Source organism: Callorhinus ursinus, unplaced genomic scaffold (genome assembly GCF_003265705.2).
Source record: "Callorhinus ursinus isolate GAN/ISIS: 27379988/994484 unplaced genomic scaffold, GSC_fseal_2.0 scaffold15, whole genome shotgun sequence".
Lineage (NCBI taxonomy): Eukaryota > Metazoa > Chordata > Mammalia > Carnivora > Otariidae > Callorhinus > Callorhinus ursinus.
Genome location: NW_027397077.1, coordinates 6247148 through 6265286, shown reverse-complemented (window position 1 = coordinate 6265286; position 18139 = coordinate 6247148). Strand labels below are relative to the sequence as shown.

The 18139-nt window shown below is 56.4% G+C and overlaps 1 protein-coding gene and 1 pseudogene across 3 annotated transcripts; both read left to right on the top strand.

The window, feature by feature from the left end:
• Window positions 1-6528, top strand: CCDC71 (coiled-coil domain containing 71). 3 transcript variants are annotated; one of them, XR_012380881.1, is made up of 3 exons: window positions 1-64; window positions 2463-6286; window positions 6406-6528. XR_012380881.1 is itself a non-coding variant. In XM_025885014.2 (2 exons), the coding sequence occupies exon 2, from the start codon at window positions 2515-2517 to the stop codon at window positions 3931-3933; it is 1419 nt and encodes a 472-aa protein (XP_025740799.2). In that variant the 5' UTR covers window positions 1-64; window positions 2463-2514; the 3' UTR covers window positions 3934-6392. The 3 variants fall into 3 exon arrangements, 1 of the variants encoding a protein (XP_025740799.2); XR_012380882.1 differs by lacking the exon at window positions 6406-6528 and having other exon boundaries at window positions 2463-6135; window positions 6213-6392; XM_025885014.2 differs by lacking the exon at window positions 6406-6528 and having other exon boundaries at window positions 2463-6392.
• On the top strand, window positions 5387-17982 carry LOC112834148 (laminin subunit beta-1-like; annotated as a pseudogene).
• The last annotated feature ends 157 nt before the right edge of the window (window positions 17983-18139 follow it).

Below are 18139 nucleotides of genomic sequence, written 5' to 3'. Positions count from 1 at the left end.
GGCGGCCATGTTGGAGCAGCGGAGGCGGCGCAGAGGCGCGTCCTGGGTCCCCGCGGCGGCGCCGGTAGGTTGGGGCCATGGGCCTAGCCGCGCCGCGGAGGGGCCGTCCGCGAGGCGACGGGGCGGATGGGCCGGGCGGCCGGCTCTTTCTAGACCCGCGCCCTCCACCGGCCTGGCCAAGATGCCCCCCACCCCTCTACCCCTTGCCCAGCGACCCCACCCTGGGGCTGCGCGACCCGGTCGGGCTCGCCCCGCTCGCCCCGCCCGCCCCTCGCGTTTCGCTGCCTCCAAGATCCCTGCTCCTATCCGCGGCTCAGGCCCCAGGGACACGGACTCCCAGGCCAATGGCCCTGATCGGCCCCCAACCCGCTCCCGCTTGGATGAGGCCTCTCCCGTTCCCTGTCTTTCATCAACTTCCCTGTCGGCCCCGGGGGCACGTGTGAAGGGAAGTCGGGGGCCAGACTGCAGCCTCTGTTTCCGGAGCCTCTTGGAAAGCCCAGAAGACCCCTCCCAAGAGTCTAGACCGACCTGGGCGGAAGAGCCTCCAGTTCACCCCCAGTATCTGTGCCTGCGGGGAAACAGGCCCCTCCCTATTCAACAGTTCACAGTCCTGGGAACTACACCCCCTGGAAAAAAATAATAAAAGAACTGAAGTCATGTGCAAGGATTGTGCTTGGAGAATGGCCTCTGGAGAGAGGAAGTGCCCGAGACACCTGAGGATCCAAGAATGTTTCCAAACAAAGAGCCCCAGGGCACTTCCTCCAGGGGATTCTGAAAACTTCCTCTGCTCCATTAGGGCGGTAGGAAGAAGGTGCACAGACGCGCCTCCTGGCCCCGGGGACCTGCCTGATCCCAGCTGATCTTTTAATGCTCAGGTACAGCTGGGGAGCTCCCTCTGGGAGCCCTCAGTGTTGGGTTGGGCGTTAGACATTAGTCCTGACTGACAGCCTATGGCTTCTTCGTGAAGAAGCCTGGGACAAGTTGGGTGTTCCCAGACAGCTCCATCTGGGCTGGACTGAGGTCTGCAGCCCTCCAGACCCTAGTTAGGACAGCTCAGGTTTCTAGTGTTCACCTTATTAATCATCCTGTTGGAGCCTTTGGCTGTCAGACCTTGGGCTCTTGGTCTGGCTGCCTGGCCCCCAGGCTGCCTGATTGCCAAGACGTCTGTCTTGAGTATCTGCTACTTATCTTCTTAGTTTCTGTTGAAAGGAGAGTCTGACTCTTGCTTTGGGGTTAGTCTCCGTGGTTTCAGTGCCAGGATCAGACCTCTCAGTCTGTCTGGGTACTCCAAAAGCAAAACTTCTGGTAGGCAGGGAGGTTCACCCCTGAGCACCTGAACAAAAGCAGCTGGAGGAACAGAGAGAGATGAGCATGACTTCAAAGCTCATGTTGTCCTGCTCTTAGCTCTTTTTCCATGTAGACCTCCCAGCCCTGACCACAGACTCCAGTCACACACATTAAATGTGCCTTACTGTTTCTCATTTCCAAGCCATTGCATAGGCTGTTCCCTTTTTTGCTCCATTTCCATCTGGTCCTTCATCAGTCATGTCCCATCTAGGTGTTGCTTCTCCTAGGAATCCTCTGACTCAGTGGCAAGCTAAGCTGGGTGCCAGTGTGCACTCCCAAGAACTTTGATGGTCTCTGTCTTGCCTTCTATATAGGCCTCCTTGCAGACATACCTGCGTTCCCAGGGTTGAGTCTAATACCAGGTTTCTGGCCTCAGAAAATGGAGAATTGAATTAAAATGGGCCGACCAAGCCCAAATCTTTCCAGGGACCCAACAGCAGGTTGGATGGCTCTCATGAGCTTCTGGACATTTATCTTGAAGAAACTGCCTCTGACCCATGTGGGTCCCCCCTGCCACCCCAGTCCTCACCCTGACACCATGGTAGTTCAGGAGACCAGGGTTTTGCCCCAAGCAGTGGCTCACTCTGGCCAGGCCCTTTGTATTGATGGTTGTTAATCATGGAGAGTGCAGGCTCTGATGGACTTACCTACCTGCCTTGCCTCTTACCTCAGTGCCTTTTTTTTGGTTTTGTTTTTGTTTTTAATGTAATAGTATATTTTCTTTTTTTTTTTTAAGATTTTTATTTATTCATTTGAGACGCAGAGATAGAGAGAGAGAGAGAGAGAGCATGAGCAGGGAGAGAGGCAGAGGGAGAGGGAGAAGCAGGCTCCCCGCTGAGCCAGGAGCCGAAAGTGAGGCTCAATCCCAGGACCCTGGGATCATGACCTGACCCGAAGGCAGATGCTTAACCATCTGAGCCACCCAGGCGCCCCAATGATATATTTTCTTTAATGCAATATATCCAAAGTATTATCATTTTTTGTAAATAATCTCTACACCCAACATGGGGCTTAAACTCACGACCCCAAGATCAAGACACGCATGCTCCACCAACTGAGCCAGCCAGGCGCCCCTCGGTGCCGTTCTTATTGATTCTTTTCCTCTTGTCTTGGAGGTGCCGAGCGCTGGTTTGTGGATACCCAGGCAGATCTGCAGTGCCTAATGCCATGAGCGTGGTGCAGCATGTGGAGGAGAAAGCTGTGCACTCCTGGTCGCGGATCTCCACGGCAGGGAAGAAGGCCCTGGAGGAGGCGCTGCTTGTCTTTAACCCCATGAGCCAGGATCTCAGTGCCACAGAGGCCCAGCTTGTAGCCTTCCTGCAGGGCCTGCGGGATGATGGCTTCCAACCCACCATCCTGCGCAGCGGTGATGTCTATGGCTATAGTTCATGCACAGCCAACCCCCCAAGCCAGACGAAGCTGCAAGCCCGTGCCCCCACCCCAGCTGCCACATCACCTCCAGCCAGTGCTCCCCGAACTGCCATGCGGCTGCCTGCAGGCCGGGCCACGCTGCTCCCTATGCCACTATCTGGAAGGCTGGCCAAAGCATCCTCACCAGCCCTTGCCAAGCATGCTACCACCAACCTGCTGCTGAGCTCCCTGAAGCAGTCAAGTGCCAGCCGTGCCCGGGGTGCAGCAGTGGGCTTCCCCGCCCACCTCTATCCAGGTGTCTACCCTGCCATGCGGCTCTCTGTTGTCCTTGAGGCCCTGGTTCCACTAAAGACTCCCATGCCCTGCTTGGGTGCCAAGCACAAGGCACAGTCACTGCAGCTCTCACTTGCAGACTCTCCCCTGAAGCTGCGCAAAGGTCCAGGGAAGAGGCAGGGGAACTGTCGGTCCAAAGCTCCCAGAAAAGCCACAGGCAAGGGCCCTAAGTGTCTGACTTACAGAGGCCCCAGGGCCAGACCCCAACAAGGCACTACACCCCGGAACAAGACCTACAAAGCCACTGGGTCCCTCAGTGGCCTACGAATGAAAGGTGGCTCTGCCCTGGGCACCAAAACATCCCAGGCCAAGGCAGCTCGAACACTGGCCAAAGCTGCTCAGGCCAAGGTGGCTCGAACACAGGCCAAAGCTGCCAAGGCTCGAGCAAAAGCCAAGGCAGCACAGATCAGGGCCAGGGCCAAGGCAGCACGGATCAGGGCCAAGGCCAAGGCGGCACAGATCAAGGCCAAAGCCAAGGCAGTGCGGGCCAAGGCCAAGGCAGCACGGGCCAAGGCAAAGGTGGCTCGGGCCAAGGCAAAGGTGGCTCGGACCCAGTCCAGGAGCAGGGGCAGGCCAAAAGGGTCTGTTCAGGCCAGGACTGCGAGGAGGGGCCCAAAAAGCCGCCCTGAGACTGTGGGGCAGAAGAGGAAAAGGGCTGAGGAGGCAAAGGATCTTCCTCCCCAGAAAAGAACACGACTTGGGCCCCGATCCCCTAAGGCGTGGCTAGGGCCTGGAACAGCAAAGCTGCTGAAACTCCAGGCCATCAAGGTGGACAGGCGGTCCTCGGACGATGAGGTGCGGCAGCGGGCTCAACGGATCCTCCGTGTGAACCTGTCCCCTGTAATACAGCTCCAGCCATTGCTGCCATACTCAGCACCCTGATTCCTTCGCATAGCAATGTTTGGGGAAACTGAGCCCAGTTGTCTGTGCGGCCAGTGGCACAGTGTGCAATGCCCATGGATTCTTCAACCCCAAGGACTCCAGGTGCCTCTCCAGGGCCCTGAGAGCCACCATTCTCTTTTCAGAGACTGGAGGATATGGGGTGGTATGGGTGGGCGGGAGGGGTGTTCTCATGGCGCGATGCACTGTGATTTGTTACTCTTCAAGTTGTACCTCCACTGTTCCATCTATCACGTTTTATACCTTTCCACCTTCCAGTCTCCCTGCCCACCCTTTATGGTCTTTTTTGCGTTTGTAGCTGCTGGTGGGCCAGCTTGAGCATATAGGAAAAGTGGCCCCAGGAACAGGGCTGCCAAAGGGGGTTGTGGTAGCCTGAGACAGGTCATCAGTGTGAGTGGGAAGAGTAGCTCTCAGGCTTCTCTGGAGGTGCTGGCCTCTGTCGATGTGTGAGAAGCAGCCCCTGAGGACAGGGGCAGAGCCACTCGGAGGTGGCACACCTCCCCATCGGGCTGTACTGGTTTGTTATCCAGGTAGGCCCTATGCAAGAGGACAGTAGGTGGCTCTGTGGGGAACCGTGCAGCCAGCAGGTTTCTAGGCCAGGGAAGGGGGGTTTTGTGGTACTGCTCCCCAGGGGCCATTCAGACAGCCTGGCCTTGTCTCCTAGCCTGCTCTGGCTGAAATCTTGGCGCTTTACCTGAGCTTGTCTGGGGCAGGGCCAGGCCTAAATTAGCTAAAGTACCTCTGCCTGTCCTTCCAGCCTCGACTTCCCCAGTTGGTGGCAAGGGTTTGGGGTTGAGTCAGAGGCCAGGGCTCTGGGTTGTTTGGCCACTGAGTCTGTCCTCACTGACTGCAGAATTTTCTCCTTTGATCAGTGGGGTACTGTGTTAGCTGAGCCAGGAGAGTTTCTACAACTGCTTCGCCCCATCAGCAGTGCTTTCTGCCTGAGTCCCAAGCACTCTGTTCCCAGGTCCTGCCTTACCAAGCTTCCCAACAGGGCCCTGTGTGTATTTCAGACACTAAAGGCTCTTCCTGCTTCGGAGAGGGGGCTGGGCCCCCAGAACAAAACTAGCTCCCCGCCCATCTGCCAGTCCTTCCCTGTCTGCCCGCCCTGAAAGGCAGTGGCTCGGGCTGGCAGGGAGGGGGACACATTCCCCAGAGGCTCCTAGAGACCAGCAGCCTTTCAGGGCTAGGGATGGGAGCCTCATTTGAATGAGAATCGGATCTCTCCTGTCTCTGGGTTAGTCTGAACCCTGGCCCCACTAGCGCCAGCTGCACTGGATGGCGGACCTGTAGAGAAGTTCTGCTTGTTTTTTTGGTACCCCCTCCCTTTTTTTTTCTGCATCTGGTGGCTGCCATGAGTAGGGTACGGCCTCCCTTGGTTCCCAGGCTCTGGGGACCCCGTGCTCCCAACCTCACCGTGGCTTCACAACCCTGCATGCTCCTTGTGTCTGGCAGTCCTGCTTTCATCTACCATGTGAGTATGGGGCCACACCCAGCTCCTCAAGGGCAGGGGCCCTTGGGGCCCACTCTTCATCCTCTCTCTCAGGCCTGATTCCAGCTCATGGCCCAGGACCCCCAGCCTGGCTAGGCCTCCTCCTTCGCAGTCTACAACTCCTTTCAGTTCTGCTGCTGCTGCCACCAATGGGTGAGAGGTTGGCTCTTTCTCTGAGAGCCATCCAAAGGGGGAGAAGAACTCTCCAGGCCTCCCTGTGGGGAGTGAGGTGAGGGGTATCCCTAGGATCTCTACTCAGACCCTGTCCTTCCCAGTCCAGGCTCCCAGAACAATTGCTGAGGAGGTGCCAGACACACTTTCCCCACCAACCGGCAACTTGATTGTTGGCCTTGGCCAGAACCTTCCGAGCCCTGCTGCATTGTCAGTCACCTACAGGTGGGGAGGAGTGTGAGGGCTCTGGAGATGGTATCTCTGGGTTTTCCGGGGCAGGTTTGGCCTTGCGAGGGTTCAGGTCATTGCTGGGGGCTGGAGAGGGGAGGCCTGTGCTGTGAAATTTTGGAATTAGGGGCCAACTACATACCTCTTGCCTTGTCATTCTCCTTGGCCATTCCCCCAGGAATCTGAGAATTGCTTCTTTTGTGACTCTCGGGACCAGGGAGGCCATGGCATTGAGAATGTGATCTGGAGTGGTGGTCGTGGCAGCAACAAGACCTGGTGGCAAGCAGAGAGTGGTGAGGGTACACGTGTGCCCATGTGTTCGGGTCTAGGGTCATGGCCTGGTCACGCTGACAAGCCCTTGTGGTTGCAGGTGTTGAGAATGTCACCATCCAGCTGGACCTAGAGAGTGCCTTCTACTTTACCCACCTCATCATGACTTTCAAGGTGACCCAATGCCCCAGCCTGAAGGCTTGCTCTGTGCCTCCTGACCTGATGGCCACCAGTGATGCTTGCCCCTGGTGACCCAAGGATCCCCTCCTGTCCCCTGGCATTCCACCCAGCAGCTCTGCTCCTGGAGCGCGTAGTGGACCATGGCCACTCCTGGCATGTGTACTGATACTCTGCCTACAACTGCTCAGGCCTTTTTCCTGGGATCCGTCTTGCTCCTGGCCACAGAGTCAGTGACCTTGTTTGTGACCAGCATTACTCTGACATCAAGCCTTCCACTGAGGGCCAGGTCAGGCCCAGAGAAAGGGGGTTGGGCCCTGGGGTGAAGCCAGAGGCTCAGGTTTGCTTTCTTCTCTCAGGTAATTTTCAAAGTTCTGGACCCAGCCATTCTGGTGGAGAACCCAGACAACCCCAAGATTCAGGGTAATTGTCACCACAGCCAATCCTGTACTCCTTGCATGTTAGGACAGCCAGATACTGGGGGGAGGTGAGGTCCTGCCTGGGTGTGTACACAAGTGGGGCAGGGGTGGCAGGCAAACCAGCATCATTCCCCAGCTCTGCACCATTGTGGTCCTCTATTGTGGGCCCTGTTATGGCCCTCCATTCCTATCCCATCATTGTTCCCTGGACCTGCGCCCAGTGCAGAGGGACTGGCACGTGTAACAGTTTCCATCTCTGCCCCATCATAACTCCTTTGTGGGGCCCCATTGTAGTTCTCATCGCTACTTTCTATGCCAGCCCCAACAATGTACCCCATCATTGCACCTATCACTGAACATCATGACTGTCCCCTTTATGAGCCTCCATCACTGCCTCCATCCTGGTCCCTTGGCGTTGCCCTCCCGATTCATCATCCGGGCCTTAGTTGGTACCCTGCATCTCTGCAGCTGCCTCTAGGTGATGCCAGGGCATCTCTGGGTTGTGACCTCTTTCTTGTAAGGCAGGAGTCTTGAAAGACAAGACAAGGCAGCCCAGAGTCAGGTCAGGCGAGTACCAGAGCAGGACATAGCCCAAACTAGCACTCTCCACCCACCTTGACTGGTTGTTACCAACCACTCACCAAGTCCCCATGCTAGGTTTCCAAGCAGCTGTTGCTCTTCTGATCTGATCATGGGAGAGACACCTGGCAAAGGAGGGGTACAAGAGATAACCTTGGCTCAGTAACTGACATAAGCTGTGGAACAGAAAGGAGCCATGGACCCATCTCTCCCATGTATACATTGAACAAGTGCCCATTGAGCTCCGCTGCGTACCAGACATCTATCTTCTGAGCAGGGCTCAGTGGGAAGGAGATAGACAAGGTATCTGTCTTGGAGCTGACATGAAAGTGAGAAAAACGATAAAAAAGCAAACTAATACCGTATATGGTTTGGCTGGATGATAAACTGATTTCTAGTTTTGATGATGGGCTGGGGAATGGAATGCTTTACAGCATTAGGAAAGTAGGTTGCAAATATCTAGTGATGCCAAGATGGGATGTCCAGGAAGCAGTGGGATGTGCAGGTCTCAGCTCAGGAGTGATACTAGGGCTGGAGCCATGCAGAAGTGGAATTATCACCATTAGGCTGTAGTCATCCTAAGATGACATGCCCGGAGGAACAGGAATGGGGGGTCCCACAGCATGAATGCTGGAGGAGATGGCTGTAGTGACTCAGATAAGAGACTCTACCCCCGTTCCTCCCCCTTCCATCCCAGCCATAGAGGGATGATGACTAGTGCATCTGAGGTCCCCCAACCTGTGTCTCCAGAGCTCCTGCGTGTGACAAAGCTCCGTGTCAACTTCTCCAAACTGCACACACTGGGAGACAGGCCACTGGGGGGCCTAAAGCGACACCCCTTCTACTACTGTTCCCTTTATGAGCTTGTGGCCAGAGGCAGCTGCCTGTGCCATGGCCATGCCTCTGAGTGTAAGCCCATAGCTGGGATCCCAGCCAATGTGAAAGGCATGGTGAGCACCATGGGAGGGGCATCCAGTGGCTAGTGGGGTGGGCAAGCTGGGGGGACTGGGGCAGACTCATCTTGCCCTCCTCCCTGGCAGGTGCATGGCCTTTGCGTCTGCCACCACCACACAGCTGGTACCCACTGTGAGCGCTGCCAGGACCTGTACCAGAACCACCCATGGCATGCGGCATAGCCTGGGCACCCTCACGCCTGCCAGGGTAGGTGCCATGCCCTCTCTGCCTGGCCATACTTGCCCGGCTCAGCCCACTCCATGTCCACCTTCCTTGTTCTGCCTTAGAATGCAAGTGCAATGGGCATGCCCACAGTTGTCACTTTGACATGACCTTATATCTGGCATCTGGCAATGTGAGTGGAGGCATGTGTGACACACGTCAGCACAACACAGCTGGGCGCCACTGTGATCTCTGCCAGCCCTTCTGCTGAGATCCCAGGGAGGATCCCCGTTCCCTTCACTCTTGCAAACGTGAGCCCTCCAATCCCCAATCCCAACTCTGACCTCGATCCTTCAGCTCCGTGGTGACCTCTGACCTAACTCTGTCCTCACCTCTGACCCATGATGCAGCCTGTAACTGGGATCCTGGGGGGACCCTGGAAGGGGGTTTTTGTGATGCCCACACAGATGAGACCCGTGGTCTCCTCTCTGGGCAGTGTTGCTGCAAAGTTCATGTCTGGAGCCAGCGCTGTGACTTCTGCCAGCTTGGTCACTGTGGCCTCAGCCCCACCTAAACAGAAGGTTGCCAGCATGAGTTACCCTGGGAGCGGACCCCAAACGCCATGTCCTTGCTCTGCCCCCAATCAATGCCATAAGAACACATGCATGCACCTACCTCTGCAGCAGTCCCAGTAGCACCCTTGGAGCCCTGTGCCCTAGCCTGCAGGTGTGACCCCTGGGGCCAGGTCCCTGGCACTCATGCCTGTGATCCCTCCAGCGGTACCTGTCACTGGCAAATGCTTTGTCTCTGGATGGGACTGCAGCTGTTGTCTGGTAAGCCTTCTGATTTGACCTTGATCTTGGGCATTGAGCTTCAAGAAGCTGGTAAGTATAAGGCTATAATCAGTGTGACTGTAGACTGAGCCTTACACATGGGTTGGTTCAACTCCCTGATCTGGTTATCGGGGTCAATGCCACCTCAGCTAGCTGAACCAGCATATGCCCCCAGGTGGGAGCTTTGGGGGCATAAAAAGGAAAAGCGATGAAACAAGTTACAACAGTTTTGGTTTAAAGAGCTAGGTTTAAAGGTGTTTTGCAACAAACATGTTTGAAGGAACTCTCAGTCCAAGAAACAATTCCACCCCTTTCTTGCCTCTCCTTGAATGTAAATCCTTTGTTTAACTTTTACTTTAACCCCTGCAGTGTCCTCACCTTATCTCTTAAGAAGGTGTGCATGAGTACAATGGGGTCTCCTCACCCCCTCCCAGCAGCAAGCAGAGGAGCATTCAAGCCTTGTGCTTGCGGCCTTTGTTCCTGCAACAGGCAGTCCCCGTACGTGACCTCGCAGGCTCCAGATCTTGTCCTTTCTCCACGTCCTCGCTCTCTCTTACAGCCTGAGTTCTGGGGTCTGAGCAGTGACTCTCTGGGCTGCTGGCCCTGTGACTGTGACTTTGGGGGTGCCTACAGCAACAGGTATAAGGCAGGGCCTGGGAATGGGGATCAAGCGGCAAGAATCAGGAGTTGACTCTCCCTCCGTGCCCCCATGCTTGTTCGGGTGTTCTGCTGGGGACGGCCTCTGCCCTCATGCCGCCCTCACCTCTGTGGCCGCCGCTGCCATGAACTCCAATCTGGGCACTCTGTGCTGCTCTTGACCAAGCCACTGCTGAAGCTGAGCTTGACCAGGTCCTCCAGCCAGCTGACCCCCAGTTGTCTGTGAGTGTCCAGGACGGGTAGGGGCAGGGGCAGGAGGAAACCAAGGCTCAGACTTGGTTTTCAGGGGAGGGAGGGAGTGTGTAGAGAAAGCTAGTTGGAATAAGAGGCTGAGCAGGGTTAGGAAGGTGAGAAAGTCCAGGTGGGGACATCAGCATGGTCAGAGGTTTGGTGTCTTAGAACCCATGTTTTCAGGGCAGTGTGGGAGAAGAGAGGGCCAGAATGTTGGAGGGCACTGACACCTGGCTTGCCTCCAGGGAGCTCCACCTCCCAAGCAGGTGAATGGGTAATGCTGGGTGGTGGGCAGGGGCAGCTCTAGGACTGCTGATCCCCAACCCCAGGCACCTGAAGACTGGCAGGCATTAGTCTGTGTTCATGCCCAGTCCCTGTCCAGGAGCACCCGCTGTGCCCATCTGTGCTCAGAGCAGCTATTCCAGGTGGCCTTGACCTACGCACGCAGGTAGGCAGGACCCTAGGACTCTCAATAGCAAGACCCTATTATGCTGCCAACACATTTGAAACAACAGTCAAAGTGGAAAATCTCCAATATGGAATATCGTCATGTCATAGGGCAGTCAAAACAGGGAGTGAACATAAAATATCAAGATTTAAGAAGTTGGGTTTTTTTGCATGGGTCATATGATGAAATACTAGATGCAGCAGAAATGGGACACCCCTGGGACCACTTGATCATGGCCTTCCTATCCCACCCTTACTCCTTCCCTGCTCCCTGCAGAGCTGTGGTTTTATCCAGACCTTTCTGCTGTGACCCAGGGACACGCTACTCCCTGACCCTGCGGCTGTGCAGGACCAAGGGGTTGCGGAGACCAGAGGGGGGCACTATCCTTCTGGATTCGGTGAGGTCCTAGGGGTTCCACCCCACATCTGGGGGAGACAGATTATAGCAGGATGATGTGGATGCAGTAGGGCTGGGGAGTAGGTGTCGCAGAGGCCTGGAGTTGCACCAAGAGGATGGAGACAGGTGCATAGTGTAAGGAGGGGGATCCAGGCAGGAGCAAAGCACATGCCAAGGATAGAAGATGAGAATAAGCAGTCACCAGACCTCCAAGGACCTATGGGCATTGTGGGGCAGTGGGGAGCCATGGAAGGGACTTGAACAGGGAAGATTCATGGGGGAGAATGGATTGCAAGGCGGAGGCTGCTGCAGTGATTCTGAGTGAGAGGTGGCATTGTGTGGACTAGATGGGGGGCCATGGGACAGGAAGGAGAAACAGACTCAGAAGAGAACTAGGAAAGGGGTAGGAAGGGGCTGTGACGTCCACTACAAGGAAGGGTAGTTAGTAAGTGATAGTGAGTGGGGCTGGGCTCACTGCCCTCTGCCTGCCACCCTCCACCCTCCTACTAGATTGTGCTCTTGCCGTGGGTGAAGGAGTTGCCTGGGCTGAGATCTGTGGCCCCAGGGTCCACAGAGCACTTACAGGAGCTCCACAAGGCAGGCTGCGTGGAAGCAGCAAGGACTGGCCTCCCCAGCACCGTTTCTGAGGTTTGTGCCCGCCTTGTCTGCAGCATCTCGGCCCTGCTCCATGGGGGTAGCCTTGGTGAGAGTGTGCCCCTGGCTTGAGGGGGCTGCAATATAGGGGTTTCAGGAAGCCCCGTGAGGTTCACTTTATCTCGCTCTTTCTCCTGCCAGCATGTGAGTGCCACCGCCAGGGTTCCCTGAGTACTGAGTGAGCCCCACTAGGTGGGCAGTGCCCCTGCCATCCTAATATCATTGGTCGTACCTGTGACTGCATGTCTGAAATATACAGCATCAGGCCCACTGGCTGCAGTGGTAAGCCTTCAGGGCCAGCGAGGATGGGTATGGGGTCTGGGACCAACCATCTCCTTTCTCTGCATGGCTTGACGGCCCTGTCATTCCCCACAGAGTGCCACTGCCACACCGGGGGCCACCAGTACCATTTGTTGTGTTTTTTTTTTTAAGATTTTATTTATTTACTTGACAGAGAGAGAGACAGCGAGAGAGGGAACACAAGCAGGGGGAGTGGGAAAGGGAGAAGCAGGCTTCCTGCCGAGCAGGGAGCCCGATGCGGGGCTCGATCCCAGGACCCTGAGATCATGAACTGAGCCGAAGGCAGTTGCTTAACCAACTGAGCCACCCAGGCACCCCCACTAGTACCATTTGTAACCCTGTGAGTGGGCAGTGCACATGCCGGGCAGGCCTTGCTGGTCACCACTGTGCCCACTGCCTCTCTGGCTGGTGGGGTTTTCTGTTCTGCCAGCCCTGCACCTGCACTGGACACGCTGAGTTGTGCCAGCCCCTCACAGGGGTCTGCCAGGCTTGCCTGGGAACCACCACAGGCTGACAGTGTGCGAGGTGAGTGCTGTCACTGGAAGGGCTGGGTAGGAATTATGATGAGTGGGCCACGTCTCATTACATGTGCTACTGCCCACAGGTGCTTGGACAGCTACTATGGAGACCCCACCCTGGGCTCATGCCAACAGTGCCGACCTTGCCTCTGTCCTGGGCACCCTGGCTCCGGCCTCTATCATGGGATTTCCTGCCATGTGGACAGTGCGAGTGGACGTGTCCCATACCTCTGTGCACCTGGCTATGTAGGTGAGGGCTGTTTGGCAAGGGCAACCCGGTGGCCCTGCTCACTTGTTCACAACCTCATCAGGTCTACAAGGCAAATCTTTGCCAGGGCCACCTGTATGTGGAGCTCCAGGCTGGGCACCTCTCCTGGAGGAGTTGCTGTTCAAGGGAGGGAGGGGCAGATGGGAGGAGCTATAGACATGGAATTTGTAAACCAGACAGGTGGGCTGTAATGTAGCTTCTATGTTCTCTGCCCTCTTGGCTTGACCTCAGACTTTCTGGCTGCATATGTGGGACCCACAGGCCACAAGGGTACAGGAAGGCACCTGAGACAACCCACCCATACCTCGATCCTTTCCAGGCCCCCCGCTGTGACCGCTGTTCCTCTGGCTACTTTGGGCACCCTTGGCCAGGGGGAGATCCCAGAAGGAGTCCGTGCCGGCCCTGTCAGTGCAACAATAATATCGATCCCCGTGATCCTGCTACCTGCGATGCCCGCAGTGGGGACTGCCAACGCTGTCTGCACCACAGCCAAGGTCCCAGCTGTGCCCGCTGCAGGCCTGGCTTCCATGGCTGTGCTCTGCGTCCAGGGGGCTGCCGGCATGAGCGTGTGGCTAGGATGGGTGAGAACACCCCAAGGCGGGTGGGTGCATTCTCTTTCCTCAGTCCCTTCCTCTTCCCCAGGCTGCAGCTGTGACCCCCAGGGCACTGTCCCTGCACGGTGTCCCTCTTGGGCTGAAGCCTGCTTCTGCAACCAGGTCAGCAGGCTGTATTCTTGCCACCCTCACACACTGGGGCAGGACTGTAGCCACTGTGCCCCTCTCTTCTAGAACCTGGGGGGACCCCGGGGCTGTGAGCCCTGCAAATGCCATGCCCAACACACTGTGCAGCGGCATGTCACCCAGGGAGTGAGGCCCCGTTGCACATAGCTGTGGCGGCGTCCGGGTGTGAGTGAAGGTGTGTGTGCCTCTGACAAGATGTTACTTGTGGCTGGTGTGAGTGTTCACGTGACCACCAGCACCGGGGTGTGTGGCTGCAAACAGCTGTGTGAGTCTCTGCTTTTGTGTGACATCAGCTATAAGGTAATGGCAGGATTTGGGGTAAGGCAGACATGAGACCACACGTGCCTGACCCCACATGCAGCCATGTGCTAGTGTGCGGGTGACCCACTGTGAATGGGTCCCGGCAAGTGGACTGAACGTGGCAGGGGCCGGCAGGGGAGGCTGAGGAGACACAGGTGAAGGGTAAGGATTGAGAGCTTGTGCAGGTAGAGGGGGATGGCCACTGTGAGCAGGAGTTTCCAGGAGGAGAGTGATCAGCAACCAACTGAAACGAGGCCTGAAGTGTGTGCTCTTATGTCCTTGGCAAAGAGACGGTGGGAGGCAGGGTGAAGGAGACAGCGGGCTGTTCAGATCAGGACACAGAATAGCAAGTCAGGAGTTGAGAAACCAGAGGGTCTGTGGGAGGCTGGCAATGTGGGAAGGTGGGGGCTGGCCAAGGAGGTCAGGCCAGAGGAAGCAGGAAAGGGAGAAGCCTTCGGCCAAGCACAGGTGTGGGTGCTGCCCAGGGCAGCGGCAGGGCAGGGAGAAGACTCTGTGCTTGGTTTGCATACGCTGCCTTTGAACACTTGTGTCCTTCTCCCTGACCCAGAGGAGGCTCTGTGTTCCTACTGACTGGCCCACACTCTCTTCCCTCAGGTCCCAGGTCAGTGCACCTGGGATTGGGAGCCACACGTGCTCCAGGTGTCTAGGTACTGGGGTGACCCAGAGCAGGAATGCAGAGGTGAGAAAGCCACTCACATGATCCACACCACCAGGGATGATGTTTCCCTGAAGGGGCCCAGTGTGGAGTAGCAGGGGAACGGTGAGGCTTTCCTGAAGGAGAACACAGCATGTTTATTGATGTTTCCCCCAAAACTCAAAGAAATACTCATGAAAACAGCTGTTGGCAAGGCCAGGTGGGGTATTCCTACAGAGAGCACACATCGGGTGGCTCTTTTCTGAACCCATCTGCCAGTCCTGCACCCCAGCTGCCCCTTGACTGGACTATAGAGCTTCCGGAGCATTGTGCTGTTTCCCTGCCCAAAGGCTGCCATGCCATATGGCCTCTGTGGCCAGGGAAGATGCCAGTGCCCATGGTCATTCTAAGCAGTGGCTTGGGCAAAGGCTTGTGTGCACCCTCCCACTCACACAGGGCCGTTCTCCAGGCTTCTTGGAGGCAAGGCTGGGGCAAGTGTTGCCTGCTCCCTGCCCTAACCCTGTCTCTCCCCCACAGCCTGTGCCTGTGACCCACAGGGCTCCATCTTGCCCAGCTGTGATCCACACACAGGTGCCTGTTTATGCAGAGAGGGTATCTCAGGGATGAGGTGCCAAGTGTGTGCCCGTGTTTCCAGAGGTGGCTTCCCACACTGCATGTCTTGCCCTACCTGTTTCACCTCCTGGGACCTATGTCTAGCTCTGCTCCAGCTGCAGCTGGAAATTGGGGCCCAGAAGATCACCTCCCTATACCAGGGGATGCCTGACTGGGGTGCTAGGGGCCAGGGTGAACACCTGCAGGCCCTGGAGGGGATATCCAGCAAGCACAGATTCTCCTGGAATCGTCTTCACCTGTTGCGGGGACTCTGGAGCAACTTATGAAGTGGATAGCTGGATTCAGGCAAGGGGCCTTGGGTCAGTAAGGAGGAGGTCTCCAGCTAGCTTCTCAGGGTTGGGGATTTCAGAGGGTCTCAGGTTGGCCTGTCTGAGTCCTGGGTTTTGGAGTCAGGTGGGTTTTCTTGAGTGAGGAGTCATGGAGGAGAGTACATCTCTGGTCAGGCTGATAACTCCGTCTTCCTGCAGGAGGAAAGTAACTGCGTTGGTCCAGACACTGGGCCACGGGGCAGTTTGTGGCAGAAAGACAGCCATGGTTTAGGAGGCAATGTGAACAGCTGGAAGAATTATTCCGGCAGCTAGACTGTGTCAAGGGCTTGGCCTGGCCCAAAAGGGCCATAGGAGCCCAACGTGAGGCCTAATGGGCAGGCGGATGGGCAGGTGAGGGTAAAGGCTAGGCTGGGGCAGAAGGAAGGGGCCAGGCGCCCTTGCTTATGTCTCTGGGGAACCCAGAAGGCTGATTGGCCCTGCCTCAGCCAGTGGAGCCCTGAGTCATCCCTCTATCCCTCCCTGCCATCCCCTGCAGATGCTGCGGCCCAGGTCTCCTCAGCTGCCCTGCTTTTCCAGGAGGCCCTGCTTGGAGCCCAGGTTGTGGCCACATTTGGAGAACTGGACAGCAACCTGGGAAAGGCCCGAGAGGCCCAGCAGTGGATGGAACAGCTGCTGCGGGGGGTGGGCCCCCCAGGGACAGGAACAGCTGTGTGGGAGCTGAAACTGAAGGAGCTGGTCAACAGGGTCCAGATGCTGCATCCACAGCTTCTGAGACTCCTAGTCAAAGCGGGAGTGGTGGGTGGAGATATGGATCACTATAGGGGTTTTGTCAAGGCGAGGACTCTCTTCTAGCTGTAACCTGGGTGTAGAGCACTAGGGGATTTGGGACATGGCATTTCTCACTGGATCACCTGTCTTGTTTGCAGGAATGCAGGGATTGGGGACCTGGGATGGCTGTATTCCTGTACCCTGTGTTGTTCCCTCTTGCCCTGGGACCCTGCCCACTGCCCACCGGGATCTGCTTGCTTCCTGTAACTCTTCCGATAGCCTGGACATAGCTGCCACAGCCTTAGAGCAGCATCAGCAACTGGTACAGAGCCACTGGGGCCATGAATGGGAGCCAAGGTGGGGGAGTCATAGGGAACCATAGCTTGGCCATAGGGTTGCAAGAGATACATTCCACATCTGACCCACCCCTACCAGCTGCAGCAAATCCAGGCCACAGCAAATGCCACAGGAATCCAGGCCCGGGAGACATGGCATCAGACAAGGGGGCCTTGGGGTGTGGCCACCATAGCGCATGTGCAAGCAACTGTGCAGATCCTCCTCTTGGGTATCTGTCTGCTTGTGGTGTGTCTGTTCACAGCTGAGGGCAGGGGCAGGTGGGCATCTGGGACACTGCTACGATACTCCTTCCAGAATGAGGAATACTCATAAGGGCTGACTGGGGGTCAGGTGGGAGCACTAATATGTGGGTAAATATTTAACAATTGGCTGGAGGTCAAAGGGAACTGATTTGTAGTGTTTGCTAGTTTCCATGGTATAAGTAAATCCACCGTGGCTGATTTTAGTCTACCTACCGTTTCCCAGCTGAGTCACAAAATTCCTGTTTGGCTCTTGTTAGCCCCCAACACACCATGTAGTCATGTCAGAGGCAGGGTCAGTGAGAGGTTAGGGTCAATGTTTGTTGGGTCAGAGATCAGAGTTCACATCTGAGATTCCTACCCTAATTCCCACAGAAGAAGGTGCAGATGCTGCAAGGGTGGAGCTCATGGCATGGTGTGGGCTGGTGGTGCCCCTCCCCCAAAATGGGGCAGTGGGCATTGCCCTCCGGCTGGGTCAGATCCAGGGTGCCCTCCCTGCACCAGACACCATAGGCCAGAAACTGCCCAGAGCTGAAGGTGTCCTCCATCAGGCATAGGGGTGGGGATGGGGTGGGATAAGGGTCAGATGGGAGGGTCAGAGTCAGAACAGGGATGGTGTGGGAGGGTCAGGGCTGGGGTCAAAGTTCAGAACCGGTCAAATGTTGATTAGGGTTAGAGCTCATTTAGGTCAGAGTTAAGGTCATGACAGATTAGAGGACCGGGGTCAGAGATTAGGGCCAAGGGTCGGAGCATGGCTCACATGACCTGATCCTCAGGGTTGGAGCACCGCCTGGTGCAGAAGGAGCAGACACTGGGCAAGAAGGTGGCCACTGGGCAAGAAGGTGGCCACGCTGTGGGCCCTGGAGCTGCGGGCAGCAGAGTTGCTTGAGCACATGCCGCTATGGGCAAATGTGTATGCCACCTGCTGATTGCAGTGTATGGATGCCGGTAAGACAGACTCTGGGACTACCTGAGTGACTCAAAGTGACTCAAAGTGATTGACCCAAGAATCTCCTGACCTTGAGAGACCAAGGACCCCACTGAGTACCCACTGACGCTGAGTAACCCCCCATGGGACCCCATGATATCCTCCAATGATCCTCTGTCCTTGAGAAACCAGGTATCATGTAAAACTCAACAGAGGCCATCTAGTGCCTTTGACCCTGATAGATCCTTTTCTGAGTGATCTAAAATTCTGAGTCACCTCTGCCCCTCAGGTTGACTACAGGAGCCCCGGGTAACTGGAGACCCCTACTCCAGATAACTGGAATAACTCCCAGAGACCCTGAAGGTCCAGTAGATTGACTGCTCCCCTGCTCAGACTCTTCTTGAGAAGCCTGGTGATTCCCAGCCCCCGGGAAGAACCCCCAGCTTTCTCCCGCGGTCCCACAGCTCTGGGTACTCTCCACCTGGCCCCAGACAGAGTGGGCAAAGTTGTGGCAGCTCAGAGCCACCAGGCCCTGGCCCTAC

Bases quoted from the DNA above. Each gene is read 5' to 3' on its own strand.
- CCDC71 (XM_025885014.2), top strand. From the start codon at position 2,515: ATGAGCGTGGTGCAGCATGTGGAGGAGAAAGCTGTGCACTCCTGGTCG.